Below are 26,602 nucleotides of genomic sequence, written 5' to 3'. Positions count from 1 at the left end.
ACGGCCCACTCTACAAAAGCAATCGGAACGTCTTGGGCCTTCCGACACCAAGCGTCTGTCGCTCAGGTGTGTAAGGCGGCGACCTGGTCATCTGTCCATACGTTCACCAAGTTCTACAAGGTAGACGTCGGTGCATTGGCGGCTGCTTGTTTTGGTTGCAAAGTTTTGCAGGCGGCCGTGTAGTTGCAATTGAGTTTCTTTCCTGGTTTTTCGATATATATAAAGCGCAGTACTGTTAATGCACTGTTGCATTACTTGCGCAATGTTGCGGTCTTGGATCACTCCTGTTGAGGATACCCGGTTATATGGTGGAATTTTTCCACACCCTGTTTTTTTGTGGGTTTAGTTTCACTAGTTCCCACTTGCCATGGTGGATGAAGTTTTTATGCTGGTGTGGGTTTTTTTTTTATTTATTTTTTTTTTTTCCCCACTGCTTGGGGACATCCCATTTTAGTTAGAGAGGAGCTGTGTCGGTCGGTGAATATAACAGAAAATAGGATCTTTGTACTCGCCGTAAAATCCTTTTCTCTGTAATTCAGACCGACACAGCACCCACCCCTCCTTTTTCTAAGTTTATACTGCTTGTTGACGTACTGAAGCTGCTGGAAGCAGTGAGGAGTGTTTATAGCACAGGGTCCGCCCCCTGGGGCGGGATTTAAAGTTCTGTGTATTGTCTAACAATTTTGCTTAGTTCTCCTCCTAATGGCAGGCTATACAACCCATTTAGTTAGGCGCTGTGTTGGTCAGTGAATTGCAGAGAGGATTTTACGGTGAGTACAAAAATCCTATTTTATTTTTTGCAGAGAGACCTTGTGGATTCCCTGGAGAGATAGAAAACGGAGAGGTTTACATTGACGATATAGTCTTTGGATCTAGAGCAAATTATACGTGTCATACTGGGTGAGTGGCTTTTTTTTTTTTTTTTTTTTTTTTTTTTTTTTTTTGTGTGGGGTCTGTTTGTGGGTTTTCAGATCGGACGACGACTCAGCAGAGCCTTGGTGGGGCAGAAGGCTGTTCTGGAACCCGGCCTGTGGTTAATTCCCTGTTTTTACCTTGCTAATGATGTGGTTAGTACAGTGCAGAAGACCAGGTTTATATTGTCCAGATTTCTCCTTTGGGTACGTTTGGAACTGCGCAGCCCCAGACCCTTCTCCAGAATGGCAACATCTGGTTATTTCTCTGAGGGCATATTACTAGAGGATATTCTCACAACACCTGGGTTACTATGTCCTAAAAGTGTGTGGCGCTGAGGCATATGCCCCCCTGCTCCATTGCTATGGAGGATAGGAGTACATTTCTGGGGACACATTTTACAGGCCTGGCAGTGTAGAAGCGCAGAGAAGAGGCCAGGTGAGTGTCCTAGTGCTGGCTTAGCTTTTAGCTAATTTGGGTGTAGTGGTGCACCACTTGAGGGGCCCCCTTTCCATCTACTACCCTAACCTAAATTCCTGCCCTTCCTCTAGCCATTTGGCTGACCATTTGGCCTTGCCAGAATCCTCTCCTCCCCCAAACCCCCCCCCCCCTTTTTTTTTTTTTTTTTTTTTTTTTCTCTACATAATGTCAGATTTCATGGGCAGAATTTTTATTTTATTTTAATGAGGCCATAGCTAACAGGGTTCACAGCTATGCCCCTTCGACCTCCACTCTTGAATTTGTCTTTGATTTAACCCTTTAGCCAGACACAATGCCAGAGGAGGAGGTGACAGCAGAGGAGGACCCTTCGCCTCCTGAAGCATCAGATGAGGATGACATTCCTGCTATAGAGATGTCTCCTAACCTGAAAGAGGACATTGCTACGTTTTTACGGTTTGCTGTACGCTCTTGTTAACCATTGGAGCATCCAGAGTCTTCTCGCCTTAAGGCATATTCAGTATGGGGTCTCTCGTATTCCCAAAACCAGTAAGCCCTTGTACACATGGTTGGAGAATCTGTCGGAATGAGTCTTATCGGACCGTGTCGTCGGATAATCCGACTGTGTGTGGTATGCATCGGACTGATTCCGTCCGAATCTCCGTCCGACCCAATTTTCTAACATGTTGGAAATATTTCCTGACCAACTGGGCCAGACGGACCTAATCCGATCATGTGTAGAGCATTTTCATCGGACCAAGTGCCACGCATGCTCAGATCAAATTCCTACATCAAAGCTATTGGCTACTAGCCTGAATGTAGTCCCATCGTAACGAAATTACGTCATCACGTTCTGAAAGATCGGATTTTTCGCTAACTTGGCCCGACTGTGTGTATGCAACAGTTTCGGACACAACCCGTCGGACTAAATCCGACGGATTTGGTTGGCAAAATCTCCGACCGTGTGTACATGGGCTAAGACCTCCAGTCTCTGGTGGAGCCTCTCTTTTTTTATATGGAAAATGTCCTCAACCTGGGAAGATTTTTTATTTTTTTATTTTTTCTCTAAATGTCTTGCCACAGTATCCTATTGAGGAAAATGTTCTTAGCAAATTAGTACTTCCTGTGGTAAAATTCTGCCATTTCTGCCTACACAAGACCCTTGTGGGGGATAACCTAGTGCAGGGCTTGACAAATTTGCTTGGAATCTAGGAGCCAGGTCCGTAACGGCAATCCGGACCTGTCCCTGGCCTGACATGGGGATGAGTGAGGGGAAGATAGCTCCCAGCCCCCCACCTGTCTCCAAGTCAGTGCCCATAGCTCTTAGAGGGACATTTTATTTATTTTTTCAAATGACAATTTTTCTCCCTTCGTCTTTCAGGACAGCACCTGGAGAGAGCGCAGCTCCACCCATTTTCCCAGGAAACACTGCAGATCACTTTAAAAGACCGGACACTTCCACCATGGCCTCAGTTGTAGTGTTTCCTCCGGCCATGGTGGAAGCGCTGCAGGGAACCAAGGGGTGCTGCGCTCTCTCCAGGTGGGGAGGGTTTGAGGCATGCCACTGTTGCGCGGTTGGTACAGACCTGGCCAAGCTTCCTCCCTTCACGCGCGGGGGTCGCTTCGGTGCTCGCTCTCCTTCATACCCAGGGGGGTCAGGCTGTGGAGGTTCCTCCTTCCTTAGACCGGCGGCTGGGTCTGGTACGCGGCCGAGATTCATATCTCGCGCCGTTCGTCAGGCTCATGCCTTCCGGGTCCGGATGGCGAGTGCGTCATTTCCGGCCGGGGGCAGAACTTTCGACGACGCGGCTTCCGGTTCCGGCCGCTGGAACGCAGGGAGAGGGGGCCGGTCTCCTCGGCTGACATCACTTCCGGGAGGCGCGAAATTCAAACGGATAAAGCGCCCAGACGCCATTCGATCCTCACTGACTATGGAGGAGGATCAATCGGCGGTGGCAGGAGCAGGAGCCACAATTGTCAGCCAGGCTCAGGTAAGCAGAGACAGCGGTCTCTGTCATTACTGTTAGAGCTTGTTTGTTTTTTCTCCCTTCCTGACTTGGGGAAGCCTGCAGCATTGTTTTCCTAGAAATGTTATGTAGGAATAATGCTTTCAATGTTTGTTTGGTGAGTCTGTGGGGGGATTCACTGGCTGAAGAGCAAATGGAATGGGAAATCAGTTAAAATCTGTTCTATTTGGCAGCATATCTTCCTGTGTCTACTTTGTGTTTTGTAACTCAGGTTTGGCATCTTTTTTCTTGGTATATTTCAGAAAACAAAAGAAAAGACCAAACATGTGTCCCCTCCTAGCAAGAGGAGGTGTCCATCATGTAGAAATGTTCTAAAAGATTCTTGGACTAAGGTGCTATGCAGGTCCTGCATAAGCGACTTAGTCAAGGAAGAAGCAGCCTCCAGTACCCCTGCGTCTCAGAAGGGAGAGCTACTAAGTTCTTTCAGGAAAGAATTATCAGACACTTTTGAATCTTTCCGGTCTTATTTAGACAGACGCCCAGCTGCGGGCGGTAGCTCAGCGCCCCGTTCTCACTCCTCAGCATCTGCACCCAGGGGGGGCAGTGACTCTGAGGAGGAACACGCTACGTCCTCTGTTTCAGAGGAGGAGGCAGAGGAAGCAAAGGAGGCTTCTGCTTCTTCATCCCGGTATAAGTTATCCTTGGGGGAGGTGGATGACTTGCTGAAAAATATCCACATGACTCTAAATATCACAGAGGATAAGGCCCAACTGTCACTACATGACAAGATGTTTCAGGGTTTGGGCGAGGTGAAACGCAGAGTTTTCCCTGTGCATAAGTTTCTATCCGAAACTGTCAAGAAGGAATGGAGAGACCCTGAGAGGCCTCCTTTCTTTTCTAGGTCTCTCAAACGCAGGTTCCCCTTTGAGGAGGATAGTTCACAGGTGTGGAACAAGAAACCTAAGCTCGACGCAGCCTTTTCCCAGGTCTCAAGGAATACGGATCTTGCGTTCGAGGACATGGGTATCCTCAAGGATCCCATGGACAAAAGAGCTGATTCCCTGCTAAGGAAGGCCTGGGACTCAACATTAGCAAACCTCAAGCCAGCAATGGCTTCAACTGTAGTAGCCAGAAATTTGGAGCACTGGCTAGAACAGCTAAAATCATATTGAGGCAGGAACACCTAGAAAGGACCTGCTCGATACTTTGCCTGTTCTCTTAAAGGCAGTAGGGTATATGGCGGATGCCTCGGCAGAGTCAATTAAAATGTCAGCCAGGTCCTCAGCCCTTATCTCAGCCCGTAGGGCCTTATGGGTTAAGACATGGGCAGGAGATACTGCCTCAAAAGCCAAGTTATGTGGTCTTCCGTTCGAGGGAGACTTGGTGTTCGGCCCTGACCTCGAAGCCATTCTGGATAGAACGGCTGACAAAAAGAAGGGTTTTCCTCCTAAAAAGGTGATTCCCCAGAGCACAAAATTTTTTCGTGCTTTTCGAAAAACCTCTGAGACCAAAGAGACAGGATATAGGAGGCCCTGGAAGCCTCAGAGGGGAAGGGGCAAGTCGGGAGTGTTATTCCGTCCCCCCCTACCCCGAACCCAAAAAACCAGTGACAGTCTTCCAGCTGTGGGAGGGAGGTTACAGGCCTTCCTTCCGCAGTGGAAGTCAGTGACGGACAGTCTGTTTATTATCAGTATAATAGAAAGGGGTTACAGACTGGAATTCGATCACTCCCCTCCCGCATGGTTTTGCGTAACCCAGGCTCCTCAGGACTCAAAAGTCCGTAGCCATGATCTCTATTCTGGGGGAACTGATGCAGCAAAAAGTGATCATGGACGTCCCCCCCCCCCGAGGAGATGGGGTTGGGCTGTTACTCACACATTTTTCTTGTAAAAAAAACCATCGGGCAAATTCAGACTGATCCTGAATCTGAAGATTTTAAACAAATCAATCAAATGCAAAAGATTCAGGATGGACACAATCTTCTCGGTAAAGAGTCTTTTGATGCCAAACTGTTTTAAGAGATGCATATCTCCATGTGCCCATGGCCATAGCTTCACAGAAGTATCTGAGGTTTGCACTCAGGACGGGAGGCTCGGTGATACATCTCCAGTTCAGAGCTCTCCCGTTCGGTCTATCCTCATCCCCAAGGATATTTACCAAGATCGTAGCAGATCCTAGCCCCCCTCAGGGTAGAAGGTATATCAATCGTTCCATACTTGGACGACCTTCTAATCTTTGCCAATACAGAACATCTAATTGGAGAGGGACCTGGGGAGAACAGTAAGACACTTAGAGGGCCTCGGATGGCTAATAAACAGGGAAAAATCAAGCATGATTGCATCCCAGTCGATAAAATTCCTGGGGTACACCATCGACTCCAGGCAGGAAAGGATTTTTCTACCAGTAGAGAAGATAGAAAAGGTCCAGAGTGCTGTGAAGAGGACCCAGACAAACCTGCCTATCTCTGTCAGGGCAGCCATGTCTGTGTTGGGCCTCCTCACATCATCCATTCCCGCTGTACAGTGGGCACGCTTGCATGCAAGGGAGCTCCAACAGGCAATTCTGCCAAATTGGTCCTACGGGGACTCCCTGGAGAAACAATTCAAGATGCCCCCTCAGGTCCAGAGAAAGCTCTGGTGGTGGAGGGATCACTCAAATCTGGACAAGGGTATACTTTAGTGTTTTCCGGTAGACCTGAGGCTGACTACAGATGCAAGCTCCTGGGGGTGGGGTGCCCACCTAGAAGGGCAGATGGCCCAGGGGAGCTGGACAGTCAGGGAGTCCAGGAGATCCTCCAACTGGAGGGAACTCAGGGCCATTCTGCTCGGGCTATGGGCCTTCGAGGGAGTGGTTCAGGGACTCCATGTCCAGATCCTTTCCGACAACGCCGCAGCTGTATCCTATATAACAAGGCAGGGGGGCACAAGGAGCAAGGTGCTGCTATCCTTGGCCAGCCAGATTCTGTCATGGGCAGAGGGCAACCTGAGGTCCATATCAGCAGTGCACCTCAAAGGGGACATGAATGTGGTAGCGGATTTTCTGAGCAGGGAAAAAGTTCGGGAATCAGAATGGAGTCTGAACCACAAAGTTTTTCAAGATCTGACTGTGAGATGGGGCCTACCTCAGATAGACCTATTTGCGTCACGAAGCAACAACAAGGTGAGGGCCTTCTTCTCTTTAAACAGACAAGATCAGGCAAGCGGACTCGATGCCCTAGCACACCCGTGGGATTTCCACCTGTGCTACGCTTTTCCCCCCTTTCAATTGATCCCTCTGGTTCTAAAGAAATTGCAGGGGGAATCCACGAGTCTAATCCTAGTGGCCCCCTTCTGGCCCAAAAGGTCATGGTTTGCTACCATACAGAGGATGGCGGTGGGACCCCACTGGGTTCTTCCGCTTCGAAAGGATCTCCTAACCCAGGGACCTCTTCAGCATCCGAACATCGGGCAACTCAATTTTGACCGGGTGGTTACTGAGGAGCAAATTTAGAAGAGAAAAGGGTTATCTGATAAGTTAGTCACAACCCTCCTAGGAAGTAGAAAAGATACTACTAGGGCAATTTATTTTAAAACGGGGAAACGTTTTAACTCCTGGTGCCTATCAAAGGAATTTCCTCCCCAGGAGATTTTTTCAGTTCTTGAATTTCTCCATGAGGGCATGGAACTAGGGTTGGCAGCCAGTACCCTTAAGACACAGGTGGCTGCTTTATCGGTTTTCCTTGAGAGACGATTATCTCAGGAACAGCTTATTAGATTTTTTAAAGCTCTGGCCAGAGCTAGGCCCGTACCATTTACGTTTTTCCCTAAATGGGACCTGTCCTTGGTTCTACGGGCATTGACAAAGGAACCTTTTGAACCCCCAGTAGCAGCGACTCTCGGGTTGTGGTCGCTTAAGTTGGTCCTTTTAGTGGCCATTACATCTGCTAGAAGAGTAAGCGAACTACAGGCCTTATCAATAGTGGAGCCTTTCTGTTGCATATTCCCGGACCGGGTTGTTCTTAAAACTGACCCGGGCTTCCTTCCAAAGGTCTCAACAGCCTTCCATAGGACGCAAGAAATAGTTCTACCCACCTTTTTGTCCTTCACCTGCAAACGCTACAGAGAAATCTTTCCATACCCTAGATGTTAGAAGGTGTCTATTACACCATCTAGAGATCACAAGTGAGTTTAGGAAGTCAAACTCCCTTTTCATAGCGTTCTCAGGACCATGGAAGGGCTATAGTGCGTCCAAAAATAGTATAGCTAGGTGGCTACGAATGGCTATTAGGGAGACTTATAGTGCATCAGGGGTTGTCGCCCATTCTACTCGGGCAGTAGCAACTTCCTGGGCGGAAAGAGCAGGAGCCTCTCCGAATCGAATCTGTAAATCGGCTACATGGACAAGCTTCGCCACCTTCACCCGCCACTACAGGTTGGACCTGCTCTCAGCTTCAGACCAGGCGTTTGGCAGAAAGGTTCTGTAGGCGGTGGTCCCTCCCTAGAGTAAGTACTCTTATCATCTCCAGGTGCTGTCCTGAAAGACGAAGGGAGAAAAACCCTAGTTGGACTTACCGGTAACGGTATTTCTACGAGTCTTTCAGGACAGCGCCGATGACCCACCCTATATTGTGTTTGATAAATGTGGTGTTATTGCTATGTTTCTGCTTATTTAATTTCAGCATGGCAGAGGTACTCTATGAACAACTGAGGCCATGGTGGAAGTGTCCAGTCTTTAAAGTGATCTGCAGTGTTTCCTGGGAAAATGGGTGGAGCTGCGCTCTCTCCAGGTGCTGTCCTGAAAGACTCGTAGAAATACCGTTACCGGTAAGTCTAACTAGGGTTTTTTATTGCATTTTAGTGTAAATGAGAGATGTGAGGTCTCTGACCCCAGATCTCATATTTAAGAGGACCTGTCATGCTTTTTTTTTCTATTACAAGGGATTTTTACATTCCTTGTAATAGGAATAAAAGTGACACCTTTTTTTATTTATTTATTTTTTTTTAATGCGCCCTGTCCCGCCAAGCTTGCATGCAGAAGCGAACGCATACGTGAGTAGCGCCCGCATAGGAAAGCGGTGTTCAAACCACACGTGGGGTATCACCGCGATCGGTAGAGCGAGAGCAATAATTCTAGCCCTAGACCTCCTTTGCAACTCAAAACATGCAACCTGTAGAATTTTTTTTTAAACGTCGCCTATGGAGATTTTAAAGGGTAAAAGTTGGGGGGCGTGGCCGGCCGGGACCGAGGACGGACGCTTTCCAGCAGAGCTCCGCCAGGCCTCTGATAATCTGGTGCCATCCTCCGCTCCAGGACGCCCTAGGTGCAAAATAAACACCTCATCTTGCTCCTCGGACGCCTCTCCACAGGTCGGGGTGCATCTGTTGGCCATCTCTCGATCGGGGACCGCGGGATTCGATCCGTTCTGGCCGCTGGAGGCCGCCGCGCCGGGCGCCATCTTGCGGCCTACTAGGCCTCCATAATCCCCGGACTTTCCTGCGGGGCTGCCCGGCGGCGGAACCAGGCATCCCGGGGGAGACGTACTCGGCCGCCGCACAGCTACGCCGCTGCACACAGGAGGCTCCTGGGATCACCTGCCCTGCACCCCTCCGGCCTGGTGAGTCCCCTGTGGGGATATTTGGACTTCCACCTGCCTGCTCTCCTCAAATTCTCTCCCCCCCCTCCCCACACTGTCAGGAGGATCCCTTGCTAGACCACCCCTGGGGGCTTATGAGGACTGGTTCACTGCTATCCTTTCACAGTTTTACCGTTGCATCAGGCAACAATCATCCCTGGCAACACCCTCCAGGCGAGACCCTGGCTTCGGCCTATATTGGTTCCTGGTGGCCATCTTGCTACACCCTGCTACACCCAGGTTTTCACAGCTCCCATTGCCACAGCTCCACAGGGTGAAGGGGTTAAAACAAAAATAAGCCTCCTGACATTGACTGTACCTGTTAGCAGCAATTATTATGACCACGATCAACTTTAACCTCCGTGGCTCCTAAATGAGTTAGGGGGCCCATCTACTCTCCACGACCCCCGCTAAACAACGCTAGCTACTAATAGATCCGGGGGTAAGCTTTTCTTATCTCTACAGTACCAAAGCACCCCATGGGAAAAATCGGTCAGCAGCAGGAACATTACAAGCATATCCCTGAACAACAACAGACAGGGCCTATCATGGATCGTTTTGTCACCAGATCTCAACTTGCGCCCTCTCATTCTCCGCCGGATCCCTTCGCCATTCTGGATTCATCTCTTGGGACTGAGGGCTCTGGCTCCTCCTCGGCTAATGCTCTCCAGGCCCCTGAACCGGGTCCCCCCTCAGCGCAGGGGGTTCTTACCCCTGCTATCTTGGATGCCAAATTGGACGCCAAGCTGCACCTTTTACTTCAACAGATCACGACTAATGTCTCGGCCGAGGTAAATAAGCTTGCGGTGGAACTGAGAAAGGAGATCAACCAGCTGGGTGAGCGTACAGACACACTTGAAAATAAGTTTGACGAGATGGTTAGCTATGTCCAAGCCGTTGAAGACAATCACAACCTCCGCCTCTCTGTCTCCCAACTACAGCTGCAACAGGAGGACCTGGAGAATAGAGAGAGACGCCAGAACTTGCGCTTTAGGGGTATCCCGGAGACTGTGGGTGATTCTGATCTACGTTCTTACCTCCTGGGCCTTTTTAACACCTTGGCCCCCACGGTCGTGGACATAGATTGGCGCCTCGACAGAGCACATCGCTCCCTGGCCCCCAAACCTCCAGCTGGAGCCAGACCCAGGGACGTTGTTATCCGGTTCCACTTCTTTGAAAGCAAGGAGGCACTGATCCGCTCCACACGCAATAAACCTCAAATAACCTACCAAGGGGTGAAACTGCAAATCTTCAGTGATCTTTCTCCCATCACTCTGGCTAAACGTAGGAACCTCCGGCCGATCACCTCCCACCTGCAACACCACAAGGTCCCATACTTCTGGGGGTTTCCCATTCGCTTGATGGTGTCAAAAAATGGAACTCAGCACGTCTTACGGGACCTTCCGGAAGGCGAAACCTTCTTAAAGAACCTTGGTCTTCCTCCCCTCCCTGAGGAGGACATACATCCCGCTGAAGTCCAGATTCGTCCGTTACCCAACACTCCAAGCCGCATCTGGACGCCCGTGCGAAGCAAGACCAGGAGGCACCTCTCTACACCTCAGCGCCCACGGTTCTCCAAGCAACCTCCCTGAACCCTCTCGACACTTCTCTTGTGGTTCAGTTTATTTGCTACTTTGACCCTCTTATTTCTCCCTTCCTCCTGTGTATGGGAAGGGAGCAGTTCCTGTTGCTGTGGCATCAATCTGTTTGTCCTTTGCCTTGATTCGTCAAGCTGGGACTTTTTTCCCCACCCCATGGGGCTCCGTTTGTTTTTTGTTTTTTCTACGTGAACTATAGGTTGTTAATGCTATTTGTTCATCTACGAATTCATACGGAGAGTTGATGGCCCTTCCATTTTTTCAGTCCGACCACCCCTGGTGCTCGTCCGGCCATGACCCTCTTGACCTGGGTTGACTTCCTAGGTCCCCTGAGGCACATGACGCCCTCAGGTCATGCTAATGTTTTTTTCTTTTTTTCTGCTCTTTTTATTTTTATATATGTTTATTTTTTGTTGTTACTGTATTTTACTAATGTTTTATGTCCTACTGTGTCCACTTGTAGAGCTCAGTTTCATTATTATTCTCCTATGCACTACAAAGGTTGGTTAGGCCTCAGGCTATCCTGGTTCTGGGCGCTCCTATTTTTTTCTCTTTGCCGGGGTATATCTGATGCCAAAGTCGCATTTTTTCCAATGATGCTCCAGTATAATGTTGTTTACTATAATGTTTGCTATAGGCTGTGCCACTACTCTCAGGTACTTGCCATTGCTTATCTTAATAACGCATCCTTATGGCTTTAAAAATTCTGTCCTATAATGTTAAAGGCCTAGGTTCCATACGTAAGCGCTGGTTGGCCCTGAAGGAATTCAGGTCTTCCGGGACGGACGTGATTATGCTGCAAGAAACTCATTTTAGAGCGGATGGCTCCCTTAAGTTTGCCTCCAAACATTTCCCTACCTCCTTCCTGGCCTCTGACCCCACAGGCAAGGCAGGGGTTGCAATTTTGATTAAGAAGTCGTGCTCTATTAAGGTTACAAAATCCCATGCAGAGCCCCATGGCAGGTACCTAGTTTTAGAATGTCAGCACTTGAACACCTCCCTGACCCTTGTCAACCTGTATGCCCCTAATGTTGGGCAGCTTGACTTTCTTAGTACCTTGCTTGACTCTCTCATTGCCCATCCCAGCCTTTCATGATAGTTGGGGGGGGGATTTTAACTTGGTCATGTCTCCCTCCAGGGATAGGAAAACTCTGTTCTCATCCACACCCCCCAGGAAGTTGACTTCCCAAGCCACCTCTTTCCGTCAGCTCATCAGGTCCCATCGGCTCTTCGACTCATGGAGGATCAAGCATCCCACAGCTCAGCAATTCACCTTTTATTCTCCAGCCCATAAAATGTACTCGCGGCTTGATCACTTTCTTATTTCCGCCCCTCTCATCCCACACGTGGTTGACTCTGAGGTGCTACCGATTACCTGGTCCGACCATGCCCCCATTACCCTAAACCTCTTGCTCACTCAGGCTCATCCTAGATCCTGTCACTGGAGGCTTAACAGCCACCTCCTACATTCTGAGAGCTCCCGCGCGGTCCTTGCGAAGAGTATCACGGAATTTTTCCCCAATCGTCTTTCAGGACAGCCACCTTAGAGAGACACCGGCTCCTCCCCTCTGAGGAAACACCGCCTTCAATTTCATAATTTAAGCCTCCTCCTCCCTTCGTTCCTCAGTTATGGTGTTTCCTCCGGCGGGGAGACATCGCCAAGGAACCTTAGGCTAAATTCGGTTGGTGAAACTGAAGCCACCCGAGCGGAGCCCTGGCCCCGTTCGGCTATCCGACCGTTCATCGGTCGGTCCAGGACAGTCCTATCAGCGGGGAGCTGAAGTGTTCGTACTGTCCATATACCCTAAACTCCGCTTGGGGAAAGCGGGAAGTTTATGGGGTCGTCCGTTCGTTCACCCGCGGGGGTTTCAACGGAACAAACAGTCCAGTCGGCTGGGGAAGCTGAATACTCGACTGACCTTTACACGCACTCCAATCTTCGCTTGGGGAAAGCAGGAAGTCTTTGGAGAGGTTCATCCTTGCGTTTCGCCCAGTGGGGTGCTGAACGAAGGCGTCCAGGGCCCCCCTGTGTACGCAGCCGGCTGGGAGCTGGAAGCCGGACCGGTAGGCGGGCGACGTCAGTTCCGGTGGGGGCGGACCCCTTCGTTCGATCCGCGTCTTCCGGTTCCGGACGCGGCACGTGAAAGGGAACCTAGCGTTCGGCTGGTGCGGCCTCTCTTTTCACAGTTGCACAGGTAGCTGTTAGAGGCGCATTCGTACCACGCTTCCCCAACGGGAGAATGTCCGAGGCAGAGGCTTCAGAAGCTCCTGGAGATAATAGCACCAGCCACTCGAAGGTAAGAGGAAACCTGGGGAGGTGTTCCCTTACTTGTATCCAGTAGCTCCACTGGTGTTCCTCCTTGGTGGTCGGGGGGAAGGGTAGTGTGTCTGGGATCCTGGTGATGGTTGATCCTAGGGGGGGCACTCCCGGTGGTCCTCTATGTAGCGCTGGTGTTGCTGTTTTTTAGGCTCATGCTGCCCCTTCCTGTATTTTGTGTCTTTCAGAAAGCCACGAGCAAGTCCCCCCATGGTTCTAAGAAGAAGTGCCCTTCATGTAGAACGTCTATGGGAGACTCTTGGTCTAAAGCTATTTGCAAACAATGTATTGAGGATTTACTTAAGGAACAGGCAGTAGAGCAGGGTGCAGATCTGGTAGCTTCTATGAAGGAACTCTCTGGTACCTTTCAGTCCTTCCAAAACTTTTTTTCCAGTTTTCAGTGGCCCCAGCCTCCGAGCACTCCTACACCAGCGCAGCAGAGTGTACCATCCAGCCCTGTGGATGTTCCTCCTGCAAGGGGAGAGAATTCAGAGGGTCCCAGGGAGGAAGCTGAGGAGGAAATTGACAGTGCCGTTTCAGACTCCCAGGGGGAGTCTGACGCAGAGATGCTGGATGGGGAATCCAGCAGAATCTCGCGGTATAAGCTTTCCCTGGAGGATGTGGATGAGCTCTTGGGAGCGATTCATACCACTTTAGGTATTCAAGAAGAAACTAAGACATTGTCACTCCATGATCGGATGTACAAGGGCATGGGGGAACAAAAGAAGCGGGTGTTCCCAGTGCATGACGTCTTGATCGATACCATCAAGAAGGAATGGCGGGATCCCGAAAGGAAACCTTTCTTTTCTGGGGCATTAAGACGTAGGTTTCCTTTTTCGGAGGAAGAGACTCTCGTCTGGAATAAATCTCCCAGACTAGACGCTGCTTTTTCCCAGGTGTCCAGACACACTGATCTATCTTTTGAGGATATGGGGGTACTGTCTAACCCTATGGATCGAAGGATGGATTACCTTCTTAAGAAGGCCTGGGATTCGTCACAGGGAAATCTTAAGCCAGCCATGGCATCCACGGTGGTGGCCCGTAACATGGAGTATTGGCTCACCCAGATTAGCGCACACATTGAAGCAGGGACAGCAAAGGAGACTATTCTATCCTCCTTTCCCATGCTTCTTAAAGGGATAGCCTACATAGCGGACGCTTCGGCGGAATCCGTGAGGATGTCGGCAAGGTCCTTGGCCCTGACCAACTCTGCCAGGAGAGCCTTATGGTTGAAGACCTGGCCTGGAGACAATGCATCCAAACTTAAACTTTGTGGAATCCCCTTTACAGGAGATCTACTGTTTGGACCAGGCCTTGAAGCGGTGCTAGATCGCACAGCAGACAAAAGAAAGGCCTTTCCTGTTAAAAGAAAAATTGGGGAACAAGCCAAAAGAGAGACTCGTCCCCAGAAAAGGGTTGTACCACCCCGTACGGTTCAGCAGAAGAAAAGTTGGGGACTCAAAAGCAAGGGACCCGGGGGAGCAATTTTTCGCCCTCCTGAACAGCCCAAAAAATCTCAGTGACAGGGTCACGGTGGGAGGAAGATTGGGGGCCTTCCTCCCACAGTGGGAAATGATTTCCTCCAATCAGTTTGTCTTGGGGATCGTCAGAGGAGGTTACCATTTGGAGTTTTCGGAACTCCCTCCTCTGAGGTTCCTTGTCACCGAGCTGCCAAAATGCGCAGAAAAATCATCTGCCCTTCTTTCCTCTCTTCAGGAGTTGGAAGAACAGGAGGTGGTAGTACGGGTTCCAGAAGGAGAGACAAGCAGAGGCTTCTACTCTCACGTCTTCGTGATTCGCAAGCCTTCGGGAAAGTTCAGGCTCATCCTGAAGCCCCTGAATGTCTCAGTTACCTACAGAAGGTTTCGGATGGATTCGGTTTACTCAGTAAAAGCACTCCTACCTCCGAACTGCTTCATGGCATCAATAGATCTGAAAGATGCATACCTGCATATTCCAATCGCAGAGTCCCACCAGCGTTTTCTCAGACTGGCAGTGAGAACTCCAATGGAAGTACTACACCTTCAGTTCAGAGCGCTTCCTTTCGGACTATCCTCTTCCCCCCGAATCTTCACCAAAGTGATGGCAGAAGTTCTGGCATTTCTGCGTCTCAGGGGAATCTCGGTGATCGCATATCTCGACGATCTCCTTCTGTTTGCCCCTTCCCCAGCACAATTAATTCAGGATTTACAGGTCACAAGAAACCTGTTAGTAAGCCTGGGTTGGCTCCTGAACCTGGAGAAATCCAACTTAATCCCTTCCCAGAGGGTCACTTTCCTAGGGTACGAGTTGGACTCAACAGTACAAAGGGTCTTTCTTCCTTTGGAAAAAATTCAAAAGATAGACAGGGCTCTGTTGTGTCTTCAGGGCAACCACCAGATCTCCATAAGGAAGATCATGTCAGCGCTAGGGTTGCTGACATCCGCTCTTCCAGCGGTTCAGTGGGCAGGGTTACATTACCGCCCTCTACAATTATTTGTGCTGAAGGTTTGGGATCACAGCCAGGAATCTTTGGATTCTCTGGTTTCGATTCCAGATCAGGTAAAGAGGTCCCTCTGGTGGTGGAGGAAGGGAGCAAATTTGTCCCAAGGTCTAGAGTGGGTCATGCCAACCTCCAGGGTGGTCACGACCGATGCAAGCAGCTCAGGTTGGGGGGCACACCTAGACTCCCAATTAATACAGGGTATTTGGGAAAAGAGGGACTCGAGGAGATCCTCGAATTGGAGGGAGCTGAGGGCAGTAGACCTAGCTCTCAGAACCTTTCAGAAGGAGCTCCGGGGGAATCACGTAAGGGTAAGGTCGGACAACTCCTCGGTGGTAGCTTACATCAACAGACAGGGGGGCACCAGGAGCAAGTCCTTATGGGCCCTAGCGGAAGCCATCCTCAGATGGGCCGAAGCAAATATCCTGTCCCTTTCAGCAGTCCACTTGAAGGGAGAACAAAATCAGGTGGCAGATTTTCTCAGCAGGAGAACTCTGAGAGAAGGCAATTGGGTTCTCAAGCAGGAAATATTCGAAATGATCACCCGGAGATGGGGGATTCCTGCAATAGATCTCTTTGCTGCAAGGGAAAATGCGAAGGTAGCAACGTTCTTCTCCATAAACAGGGGGGACGGGGCATTGGCGGTGGACGCACTAGCACAGAGTTGGGGTTTCTCCAGGTGCTATGCTTTCCCCCCTCCAGTGCTCATTCCAGCAGTATTAAGGAAATTTCAAGTGGAGAACACTACCCTCATTCTAATTGCACCTCACTGGCCCAGGAGGCCGTGGTTCTCGATCTTGAAGGGCCTGTCTGTAGAACCCCCCTGGATTCTCCCAGTGCAGGAGGATCTCCTGTCTCAAGGTCCGGTGTTCTGCCCCCAGGTAGGACGATGGAACCTGGCAGCGTGGCTTCTGAGGAAGAATTGCTAAAAGCCAAGGGCTTCTCAGACCGGTTGGTAGCCACTCTTCTAAACTGTAGGAAAAAGGAAACCCAGTCCATTTACTTAAAGGTATGGAAACGGTTTAACAGCTGGTGTTCAGAGGGTTCCTTCAACGTGCATAGCCCTATAGCCGTTCTAGAGTTCCTACAGGCAGGGGCGGATAAGGGGTTAGCGCTTGGAACACTAAAAGCTCAGGTTTCCGCTTTGAGCGTGTTTTTAGAGAAACATCTAGCGTCAGATCCTTGGGTCGTAAGGTTCTTCAGGGCCCTAGGTAGACAAAGACCAGCTTCAAGCTCCCCCTTCCCGGTTTGGGATCTTTCTTTAGTTTTACAGGTTCTCACAGGGGAACCTTTTGAGCCGTTAGAATCTTGCTCATTAAAGCTGATCACTCTCAAAACGGTGTTTTTGGTAGCGATCACTACAGCAAGAAGAGTAAGTGAACTCGAAGCCCTTTCTGTCAGGGCTCCCTTTTTTCAGGCTTTTCCGGATCGTCTGGTTTTGAAGATAGATCCGGCCTTTTTGCCTAAGGTAGCTTCTAGTTTCCACAGGATGCAGGAGATCGTGCTACCTACATTTTGTTCAAATCCAGTTAGAGAACAGGAACACATGTTTCACAGACTAGATGTTAGAAGATGTGTTCTTTATTATTTAGACTGCACAAGTCAGTTCAGAAAGACAGATTCACTTTTTGTTTTATTTTCAGGGGCCAGGAAGGGTTCCAAAGCCTCTAGACGTACCATAGCTAGATGGTTAAGGTTAGCCATTGGGCAGGCATACGTGGCAGGGGGATTAGATCCTCCAGCGGGCATTAGAGCACACTCAACCAGGGCCGTGGCAACTTCTCAGGCAGAGTGGGCTGGTGCGTCTCCGGAACAGATCTGTAGAGCTGCAACGTGGTCCAGTTTTTCTACGTTTGTGAGACACTATAGACTGGATCTTCTGTCAGCCAAAGACCAAGCCTTTGGTCGAAAGGTGCTACAGGCAGTAGTCCCACCCTAAGGTAATATACTCGCTTATCCTCTCTAAGGTGGCTGTCCTGAAAGACGATTGGGGAAAAATGGAATTACGTACCGGTAATGTCCTTTTCCAGGAGTCTTTCAGGACAGCACCGGTTCCCACCCAAATTGTTGCAGATCATCGGGAACTCATTGCATGAGATCGTCAGGTAAGACTTAAAAAGTTTATTTGTTTGACGTGTTCTTGTGTCTCCCCAGTTTGGCCGGAGGTACTCTGGAAGAACTGAGGAACGAAGGGAGGAGGAGGCTTAAATTATGAAATTGAAGGCGGTGTTTCCTCAGAGGGGAGGAGCCGGTGTCTCTCTAAGGTGGCTGTCCTGAAAGACTCCTGGAAAAGGACATTACCGGTACGTAATTCCATTTTTCCAATTGAACACTGGGTCGGTCCTGGATTTTTCCACCCTGTGGGAGGCCCATAAGGCCGTCTTCAGAGGCGCTTGTATTGCAGAGAGCTCTAGATTGAAGAGGGATAGGTCCGCACTTATCCGCTCACTAACTTCTGCTCTTCTCACGGCTGAACGGAAGCTTTTGGCCGCCCCCACGGTGGAAAGACTCCGGAGGGTCACTCTCCTTAGGGAACAGATTAAAACAGCACAACTCAACCGGGCAGCCAAATCGCTGCTTTGGATGAGGCAGAAATTCTACGAATTTTCCAATAAACCTCATACAATGCTAGTCAACAAATTGCGCCCACGTGCATTCAATTCTTTTCCTGAGTTTCTTTCCCGACCTGACGGATCTAGGACCTATTTCCCTCGTGAAATTTCAAACATTTTCGGTAAATTTTACCATAAACTCTACAACTGTCTTTCCCCGGAAAACCATTTCCACTTTACACAAGAGAAATTTAGAGCCTTCTTCTCCAATCTTAAACTCTCGTCGAGCGATCTGGGGACCCTTAATAAGGCGGTATCGGCGGAGGAGCTTTCTGACGTAGTGCGGGATCTTCCATCGCATAAGTCACCTGGTCCTGATGGACTCCCCTATTTCTACTATAAAACCTATCTAGACATTTTAGGACCTCACATGCTCACTCTATTTGATACTTTACTACAGGGGACCCATCCCCATCCACATTTCTCACACTCCTTCATCTCAGTGATCCCCAAACCGGGTAAGGATCCCTCCATCCCAAATAATTATAGGCCCATAGCCCTTCTGAATTCTGACTACAAAATATTTACTAAAATTCTTGCCTCCCGGCTATCGGTTCTTGCCCCCAAACTTATTCACAGAGATCAGGTGGGGTTTGTGCCTGGCAGACATGCAGGTGACAACACCCGCCGCACGATCAACCTGGTCGATCTTTTGGATAGGACGCCCAAAAGGCCTTTGATAGGCTCAGCTGGCCTTATATGTTCGCCACGCTCAGGGTTTATGGGTTTCGGGGCCCTTTTTTGAGGGCATTGGAGGCTTTGTACTCAACGGTCACTGCCCAGGTACAGATGTCGTCCTTTCTGTCGCCTCGCTTCCCCCTGTTGAATGGTACTCGGCAGGGGTGTCCTCTATCTCTGCTAATATTTATTTTTATGTCTGGAACCCCTGGCCGAGGCTGTACGCTCTCATCCAGATATTCGCGGGGTGGTGATGCGACAGGGAGAGTACAAATTATCACTTTTTGCTGACGACGTCCTGCTAACTATTACCAACCCCCAGATATCCCTCCCCTCTTTGCACAAGCTACTAACAACATCCTTTGGGGGTATTTCTGGGTACAAGGTTAACACCTCTAGACTGAGGCCCTCCCGATACACATCCCTGCCACACAACTTTCTAGACTAAAAGAATCTTACCCCTACAGATGGTGCAGTGATTCACTCAAGTACCTGGGGGTTTTTCTGACCCCTTCTTATTCCCACCTGTTCCGTGCGAACTTTCCTGCCCTGTTTCAGGATATAAATAATTCACTACTGACCTGGTCTAAATACCCTTTATCCCTGCTAGGCAGGGTCAACGTCCTTAAAATGTCAGTCTTGCCCAGACTGCTCTATCACTTTGAGACACTGCCAGTTGCCGTTCCGTCCCCTCAGCTTAAACTTCTCAGACGACGTTTCCTTAAATTTATTTGGGCTGATAGGTCTCATCGCTTTGCCAGCTCTGTGGTGTTTGCGCCCGCGGGTCGGGGGGGGGGGTGGTTGGGTGCTCCGGATATTGTGAAATATTATCAAGCTACCCATTTACGAATTATTGCTACCTGGTCCTCTCAATGCCATGAGTCGGTGGGCTACTATTGAAAAGGGGGTCCTGTATCCGGTTCACCCATGCTCCTTGATCTGGGGCGCACCATCCCCACTACCCTCCACTCTCAGACGTCAATGTACTGCCCCAATGTCATTTACCTTGGACTTATGGCAAAAGTGTAACAAAAAGTACTCCCTCTCTTCGGCCTGCCCCCCCCCTCACGAATGTCTTATTTAATCCTAATATCCCTGATGGACTGTCCATGGGTAGGATTTCCCCGTGGCTAGATCCCCCTCTTTTCCAACTTAGAAACCTGGTACACCCTGTCTCCCGTAGACTTCACGCCTTTGAGACCTTGCGAGGAAAAATATGACATTCCCAAACATTCGTTTTACTTCTACCTACAGGTGAGACACTTCTTTAACTCTAAATCTCCGACCTTAACCCTTGCCACCCCCACAGCTTTTGAGCATCTCTGCGCTCAAGGTCCACATCAACCTAATTTAATTTCCTCTATTCACCGCATCCTCCATGAGTCGACCCCTCTAACTGAATTTACGCATCTGTATATGAGTAGATGGTCTCAGTTGTTGGACAAGCCTATCTCCCTGCAGACGTGGGATAGGATTTGGTCCTCTACTTTCAAATCCTCTAAGTGTGTTACGCAAAGGGAAACAGCAATAAAAATCCTTATGTTTTGGTATAAGACCCCCGATGTCATCCACAAATATGATTTCTCAGTCTCGCCATCTTGTTGGCGATGTGGCCTTGACATTGGGTCATTGTTCCATATCTTCTGGACATGCCCTTTGATACGGCCTTTCTGGATAGCGGTGGGGTCTTTGGTGGTGGAGGTGACGGGGGTATCCCTCCCGATTGATCCCCTATATTGCTTGCTGTGTCTCCCTATACCAGGTATACCTAAAAACACCAATCGACTGGTTTCCTACATTTTGCTTGCTGCTAAGAGGCTTGTCCCATTGTGTTGGCTGTCCAATGCAACTCCCCCCTGGCCTAGGTTACTCCAACTGGTGTCTGAAATTCGGAGAATGGAGTATTTGACAGCCTCGGTGCATGATTTGGTTCCCCAGTTCGAAAAAGTGTGGGGACCCTGGGATCGATCGGCATATGGGCCCCCCCCTGCCGGTACGTCCATCTGACTGCAGCTACCGATCGGCGCCCTTTGTTGATGGCTTCCGTCCCCCCCCCCCCTTCCCTACCCTGTCTTGTCCCCCTCCCCTCCCAGGGACATACTATGTTGACCATGTGAATATCCGTTTTTTACCTCTTTTTGGCCTCCGGCCTCTTGATGCTCAGAATAGTTTGTTTGATTTACACCGACTGTTTTTTTATAGTACGAGATATGGATACGCAGTTCACCCTTGTGCCTGCGTTTGTGGACATTTTTCTCTGTCTGTTGTAACGTATGCCTTACATCTTGATCTATATCTTTCTATATTTACTGATTTTTCTAATGCTTTAGTGTATTTTTGCTTTAAAAATTAATAAAAAATTACAATTATAAAGGGTAAAAGTTTGTCGCCATTGCATGAGCGGATGCAATTTTGAAGCGTGACATGTTGGGTATCAATTTACTCGGCGTAACATTATTTTTCACAATATAAAAAAAATTGGGCTAACTTTACTGTTGTCTTATTTTTTTAATTAAATAATTTTTCCCCAAAAAAGTGCGCTTGTAAGTTCGCTGCACAAATACGGTGTGACAGACAGTATTGCAACTACCGACATTTTATTCTCTAGGTTGTTAGAATAAAAAATATATATAATATTTAGGGGTTCTAAGTAAAGGGGAGGAGATGGGCGGGCAGTGAAAGCTCCATAAGCATTGCTGGCTGTCATACCAACAGCCACCACTAGAGGGCGCCAGATTCCAGAGGGAAACAGGACCGCAGAAGGCCTCAAAGCCACGGCCTCAATTGGTGGCGCGGCCCGACGCGATCACGCCGGGGGGTGCACGGAGACAGGATACCCCCAGCTGTGCTGCCTCTGGCGCCAGGTCACTAATTCTAGTCGCAAATGCGACCTGGCGCCCGGGGTTTGTCGAGCCCTGACCTAGTGTTCAAAGACCTTGTAGATAAATGGTTAGAGGCTCTTTTTAAAGCTGTCTCTTCTTTGGTGGGCCCTGCTATGCAACTTGCACTTGTGTATATGTCAGTCTGTCCAACCATTCCCGTCTGGATTAAGCATTTTTCATTCTATGCATTAGGGTGAAAAACCTTTTGTAGTGCAGCAGCCCCCCTTTTTACTTGAACCCGATTGTTCCACTGACTGGAACGAGCAGAGCAGCACCAGCCTCTCTCTGGTCATTATTGGCTGGATTAATAGTGGGAGCAGGACATAGAATCGTCCCAGCACGAGTGTCCCCTGGGAATGCGGGTCTGTGTTGGAGCACTCGCAGAGGAGCGCTGCTGCGGGACCCCAGAAGTGGAGGATTGGGTCCCTTCTGTGCAAAACCCTTGCACAGAGGAGGTAAATATAACATGTTTGTTAATATTCTTGTTGATCATATCCCACCTTAATCTCCTTCTCAAGATAATAACTTCAGTTCCTCTAATCTTTCTTCATAGCTGAGATCCTCCTTGCCTCTTATCAGTTTGGTTGCTCTTCCCTGCACTTTTTCCAGTGCCCTGATTTTTATCCTTTTTTATGAACTGGTGCCCAAAACTGAACTGCATTTTCCAGATCGAGTCTTGCTAATTTGTACAGGGGCAAAATTATTCTCTCTAGAGTCTGTACCTCTCAATACAACAGAGGATTTTGCTTGCTTTGGAAAATGCAGCTAGACATTGCATGCCATTTATTAAAGGGGTTGTAAAGGTTAGTTTTTTTCTTTTCTAAATGGGTTCCTTTAAGCTAGTGCATTGTTGGTTCACTTACCTTTTTTTTTTTTTTTTTTTTTTTTTTTTCCTTCGATTTCCCTTCTAAATGTTTTTTTTTTCTTTGTCTGAATTTCTCACTTCCTATTCCTCCTCAGTAAGCTGTTCTGGCTCACTAACCACCGCTCGGATGGTGGTGTGAAGTTTACTGAGGAGAAACGGGAAGTGAGAAATTCAGACAAAGGGAAAAAAAAACATTTAGAAGGGAAATCTAAGGAAAAGGTAAGTGAACCAACAATGCACTAGCTTAAAAGAACCTATTTAGAAAATAAAAAAACGAACCTTTACAACCCCTTTAAGCTTTTATGATCTACCAGATCCTTCACCACCATTGATTCCCCCAGTATGTAATATGCATGCATATTCTTAGCCCCCAAGTGCATATCTTTACATTTATTAACTTAAAAGTGGTTGTAAAGTCAGTGTTTTTTTTTTTTTTTTTTTTTTTCTTAACCGATTCAGCCCCGGAAGATTTTACCCCCTTCCTGAGCAAAGCACTTTTTGTGATTCGGCACTGCCTCGCTTTAACTGAAAATTGCGCGGTCATGCAGCGTTGCACCCAAACAAAATTGACGTCCTTTTTTTTTTTTTTTCCCCCCACAAATAGAGCTTTCTTTGGTATTTGATCACCTCTTCGGGTTTTATTTTATGTGCTATAAACAAAAAAAGCAACAATTTTGAAAACACTTTTTTTTTTTAATTTTTTTACTTTTTGCTATAATATCCCCCAAAAATATAAACTTTTTTTACCTCAGTTTAGGCTGATATGTATTCTACGTATTTTTGGTAAAAATCACAATAAGCGTATTTTGATTGGTTTGTGCAAAAGTTATAGCGTCTACAAAATAGGGGATAGTTTTTATGGCATTTTATTTAATTTTTTTTTTTACTAGTAATGGCAGCGAACTGCGATTTTTATCAGGACTGCGACATTATGGTGAACACTTCGGACAATTTTGACACATTTTTGGGACCATTGGCATTTTCTTTATCATACATCATAGGACACAGAGTCTCAAGTAATTACTTGGTGGGTTATAGGCCTGCCTTCAGGTGTTGACACTGGTATAACCAATACAGAAAGTTGACTCCCCTATATAACCCCTCCTCCTTCCAGGAGCACTCAGTTTTTTCGCCAGTGTCTAAGGTGTTGGTCACGAGTGAAGATGTGCTCTAAGGAGCTCCAGGAGGGATCCATGCTGGATTTAAAGAAACCTCCACAATCAGATCCATCCTCGCCACTGAGGCCATAGGATGGTACCTGGACCTTGATGCAAAAACAAGGTTTTTCCTGTAATGCTTCTCTTTGAGAGCTGGACCCTAGGAACCAGGACTTTTTTTTTATTTTTTTTATTTTTTTTGGGTCTTGCTACATTTCCTGTCCTGAGGGGTGCTATACAAGGCCCAAAGGAGCGGAACCCCTTTTAAAAGGGCCCCAGTCTTTGAGCGTGTTTAAACGCAGCCCGTCGTGATGGGTGAAAGTTGGATCTGTCTGTCAAATCGGCAGTATCGTGCAGCGAGGACAAGGTAAGGGAAGAAGCTTTGCTTTTTCCTTCAATATACCTTATATGCCTTATAAATGTCTCCTCTTTTGTAGGGAGTAACTTACACTACCTATGTATGTGTCTTAGTGCAGCTCTGTCTCAAAACATGTGTGGTCCCAGCGGCAGAGGGGGTTCTTACTTAAATAGATCTTGTGAGATTTGCTAAAAAATACAGCAGTTGCTAAATACAGAGATGTGTATAAACTTCTATATGGGCGGTGGCTGATTGGTTGACGCAGCTGCTTTAGCCGCATGGTTTAATTGCAACCCAGCACTTCCACCTAGTAACATTGGGGAAACTCCCTATGCTTCTGTGGGTTTAAAAAAAAACTATAAATCTGCTGACAGAACCCCCCCCCCCCCCCTCTTCCCCCTCCCCCTTGTAGAGGTGTATAGTACGTTCACCTTACTTTGTGTTGGCCATTCTGGTCCCTAGCAGGGCCTGAGAACGCAGAGGGGCATGTCTGCAAGGTCACGTGGCGCTGTGTATGGATGTAACGTCCACACACAGAGCACTCGCCGCATAGCTGAGGGGGAAGTGCTGAGGATGCCAATCAGGTTCCACCTGAGGCTTTATATCACACACACTCATTTCAGAGACTTTTTAACTGAAGAGAGGCAGTCTGTCACACTAAGACACCAGAGCGCTTGGCACGTAAGGGTATAAACAGGCATTTCCAGACAGGAAAAACTATTGTTACTTAGAAGCAAAAGAACTGTTATGTTTTTGTGTACCTCTGCTTGTGCTTTGCACTATGTCTTCCAGACCTACCGTAAAGGTACCTAAGGTGTTACCCCCCCAGGCACTGGAAATCCCAGTTATGCCTCCATAATGTCTTCCTCTTCGGAGAGATCAGACATGGCAAGCCAGGGTGAGTCATTGGAAGCTAGTGGTGGTGCAACTGCTTCACACACTTCAGCCCCTGTAGAGGTGACTGAAGATGCATTTTCCTCTGCCTTGCAAGGCTTAGAAGGAAGATTAGCGGCTTTAATCGCATCCTCCATCCAGTGTATAGGAAGCATCCTAGATCCCCCCCCCTCCCCCACCTTAGACTCTTTTTCAGTCAGAGGGCCCAAGAGAATTATGGGGACAGGATGGGGTATTGCCCTCAGATGATCGGGAGGAAAGACATCCGATTATTTCTCTGCGGAGGAAACAATACTTGAAGTTCCCAAGGATCCCTACTTCACAATCTGAAGTACAGAGGCTTGCAAAGATGGTTCGCTCTACTTGCATGCTACCCCTAACAGTTAGCTGAAGGGCCGGTCTCTTCCTTGGGTTCTTTGAAGCCTTTACATGCGTTTCCCGTCCACGCATTACTAAAAAAGCTTATTTTATACCGAATGGGATCATCCGGATAAGCATTTTTTCCCTTCCAAAGACTCGCAAAGCTCTATCCTGTGGAAGAAAGATTCACTAAAAGATGGAAAGTTCCAGCAGTTGATGATGCGATTTCCAATGTGGGGGGAATTTTTTATTTTTTTTACCCAGTGGACAATGCGCTTATGCTTAAAGATCCAACAGGTAAGAAGTTGGAAGGTCTGTTAAAATCCTTTTTTTCTTAGCAGGTACTGTTTCTCAGCCTGCAATTGCAGCTATAGGCATCTGTCAGTCCTTAAAGGACCAGTTCACAGATGCTCTCAGATGAACTCCCTGCACAACAAGCGCAGGAACTAGCCAAGCTACCTAAAGCAGTATGCTTTGCTGTAGACGCTATGAAGGATTCTATTCACCAGGCATCACGCCTTGCTTTTTTGTACTTGTACATATGCGAAGGACCCTTTGGTTAAAGGGTTGGTCAGCTGAGACGCCTTGTAAGAACCTTCTAACTAGTTTCCCCTTTAAGGGAGAACGATTATTTGACAATAGTTTGGATAAATTCAAACAATTTCCAGTGGAAATATTACTCTTTTGCCAGTCCAAAAAATATATAAGCGTCTTTCATTTAAACTGTTCGGCCTCTGCCATCAGACAGGCATAAAGGAAGACCTTGGGCTACAAGTCTGAAAGCAGAATACAAGACCCCCTTATGAAGAGGCATCTCCCCTCACCAAGGTGGGGGGAAGACTTTTGATGTACTCAGAAGTCTGGCAAAGGGAGATTGAGGACAAATGGACTCTCTCCACAGTGGCTCTAGGATACAAGCTAGAGCTTTGAGAGTTTCCACCATCTCGTTTTCTGAGATCAAACATTCCCAGGAATCCAGGGAAAATGCAATCACTGTTGCAAGCATTAGACCAATTGTCTCAAGGGGTGATCACACAGATTCCCAAACAAGAGCAAGGTTTGAGGTTTTACTCAAACCTAATTACAGTGCCAAAGCCAAATGGGAATATCAGACCAAGTTTAGATCTATGTAATCTAAATCGGTTCCTGAAAATCCGCTCCATTTGCATGGAGTCAATCAAGTCAGTCGTTTCCATCCTGCAAGGAGAAAAACTTCTGGTGTCCATAGACATCAGAGATGCATAGCTGCTTGTCCATATATTTCCTCCTCACCAGAGGTTTCTGCGGTTCAAAGAACAGAAGCATTTACAGTTAATAGCCTTACCCTTAGGGCTTGCTACAGCATCCCGGGTATTCACTAAGGTATTAACCCCACCTCTAGTCAGGTTAAGGGCACAGGGCATAACTGTCTTGGCTTACTTAGATGATCTATTGTTAATAGACCAGTCAGTGGCTTGCTTGAAGCAAGGCG

The 26,602-nt window shown here is 48.2% G+C and overlaps 1 protein-coding gene across 1 annotated transcript in view; it reads left to right on the top strand.

The window, feature by feature from the left end:
- LOC143984131 (C4b-binding protein alpha chain-like) overlaps positions 1-26,602 on the top strand; it is a gene marked incomplete in the record, with an annotated part of 258,170 nt that overhangs the window by 76,079 nt on the left and 155,489 nt on the right. The window contains 1 exon segment of the mRNA XM_077484441.1: positions 818-900. Within this exon segment, the coding sequence (XP_077340567.1) occupies positions 818-900 (83 nt within the window).

Source organism: Lithobates pipiens, unplaced genomic scaffold, assembly GCF_037356315.1.
Source record: "Lithobates pipiens isolate NorthernLeopardFrog02 unplaced genomic scaffold, aLitPip1_a1.2 Scaffold_16, whole genome shotgun sequence".
Lineage (NCBI taxonomy): Eukaryota > Metazoa > Chordata > Amphibia > Anura > Ranidae > Lithobates > Lithobates pipiens.
This window is presented reverse-complemented; position numbering and strand designations above follow the sequence as displayed.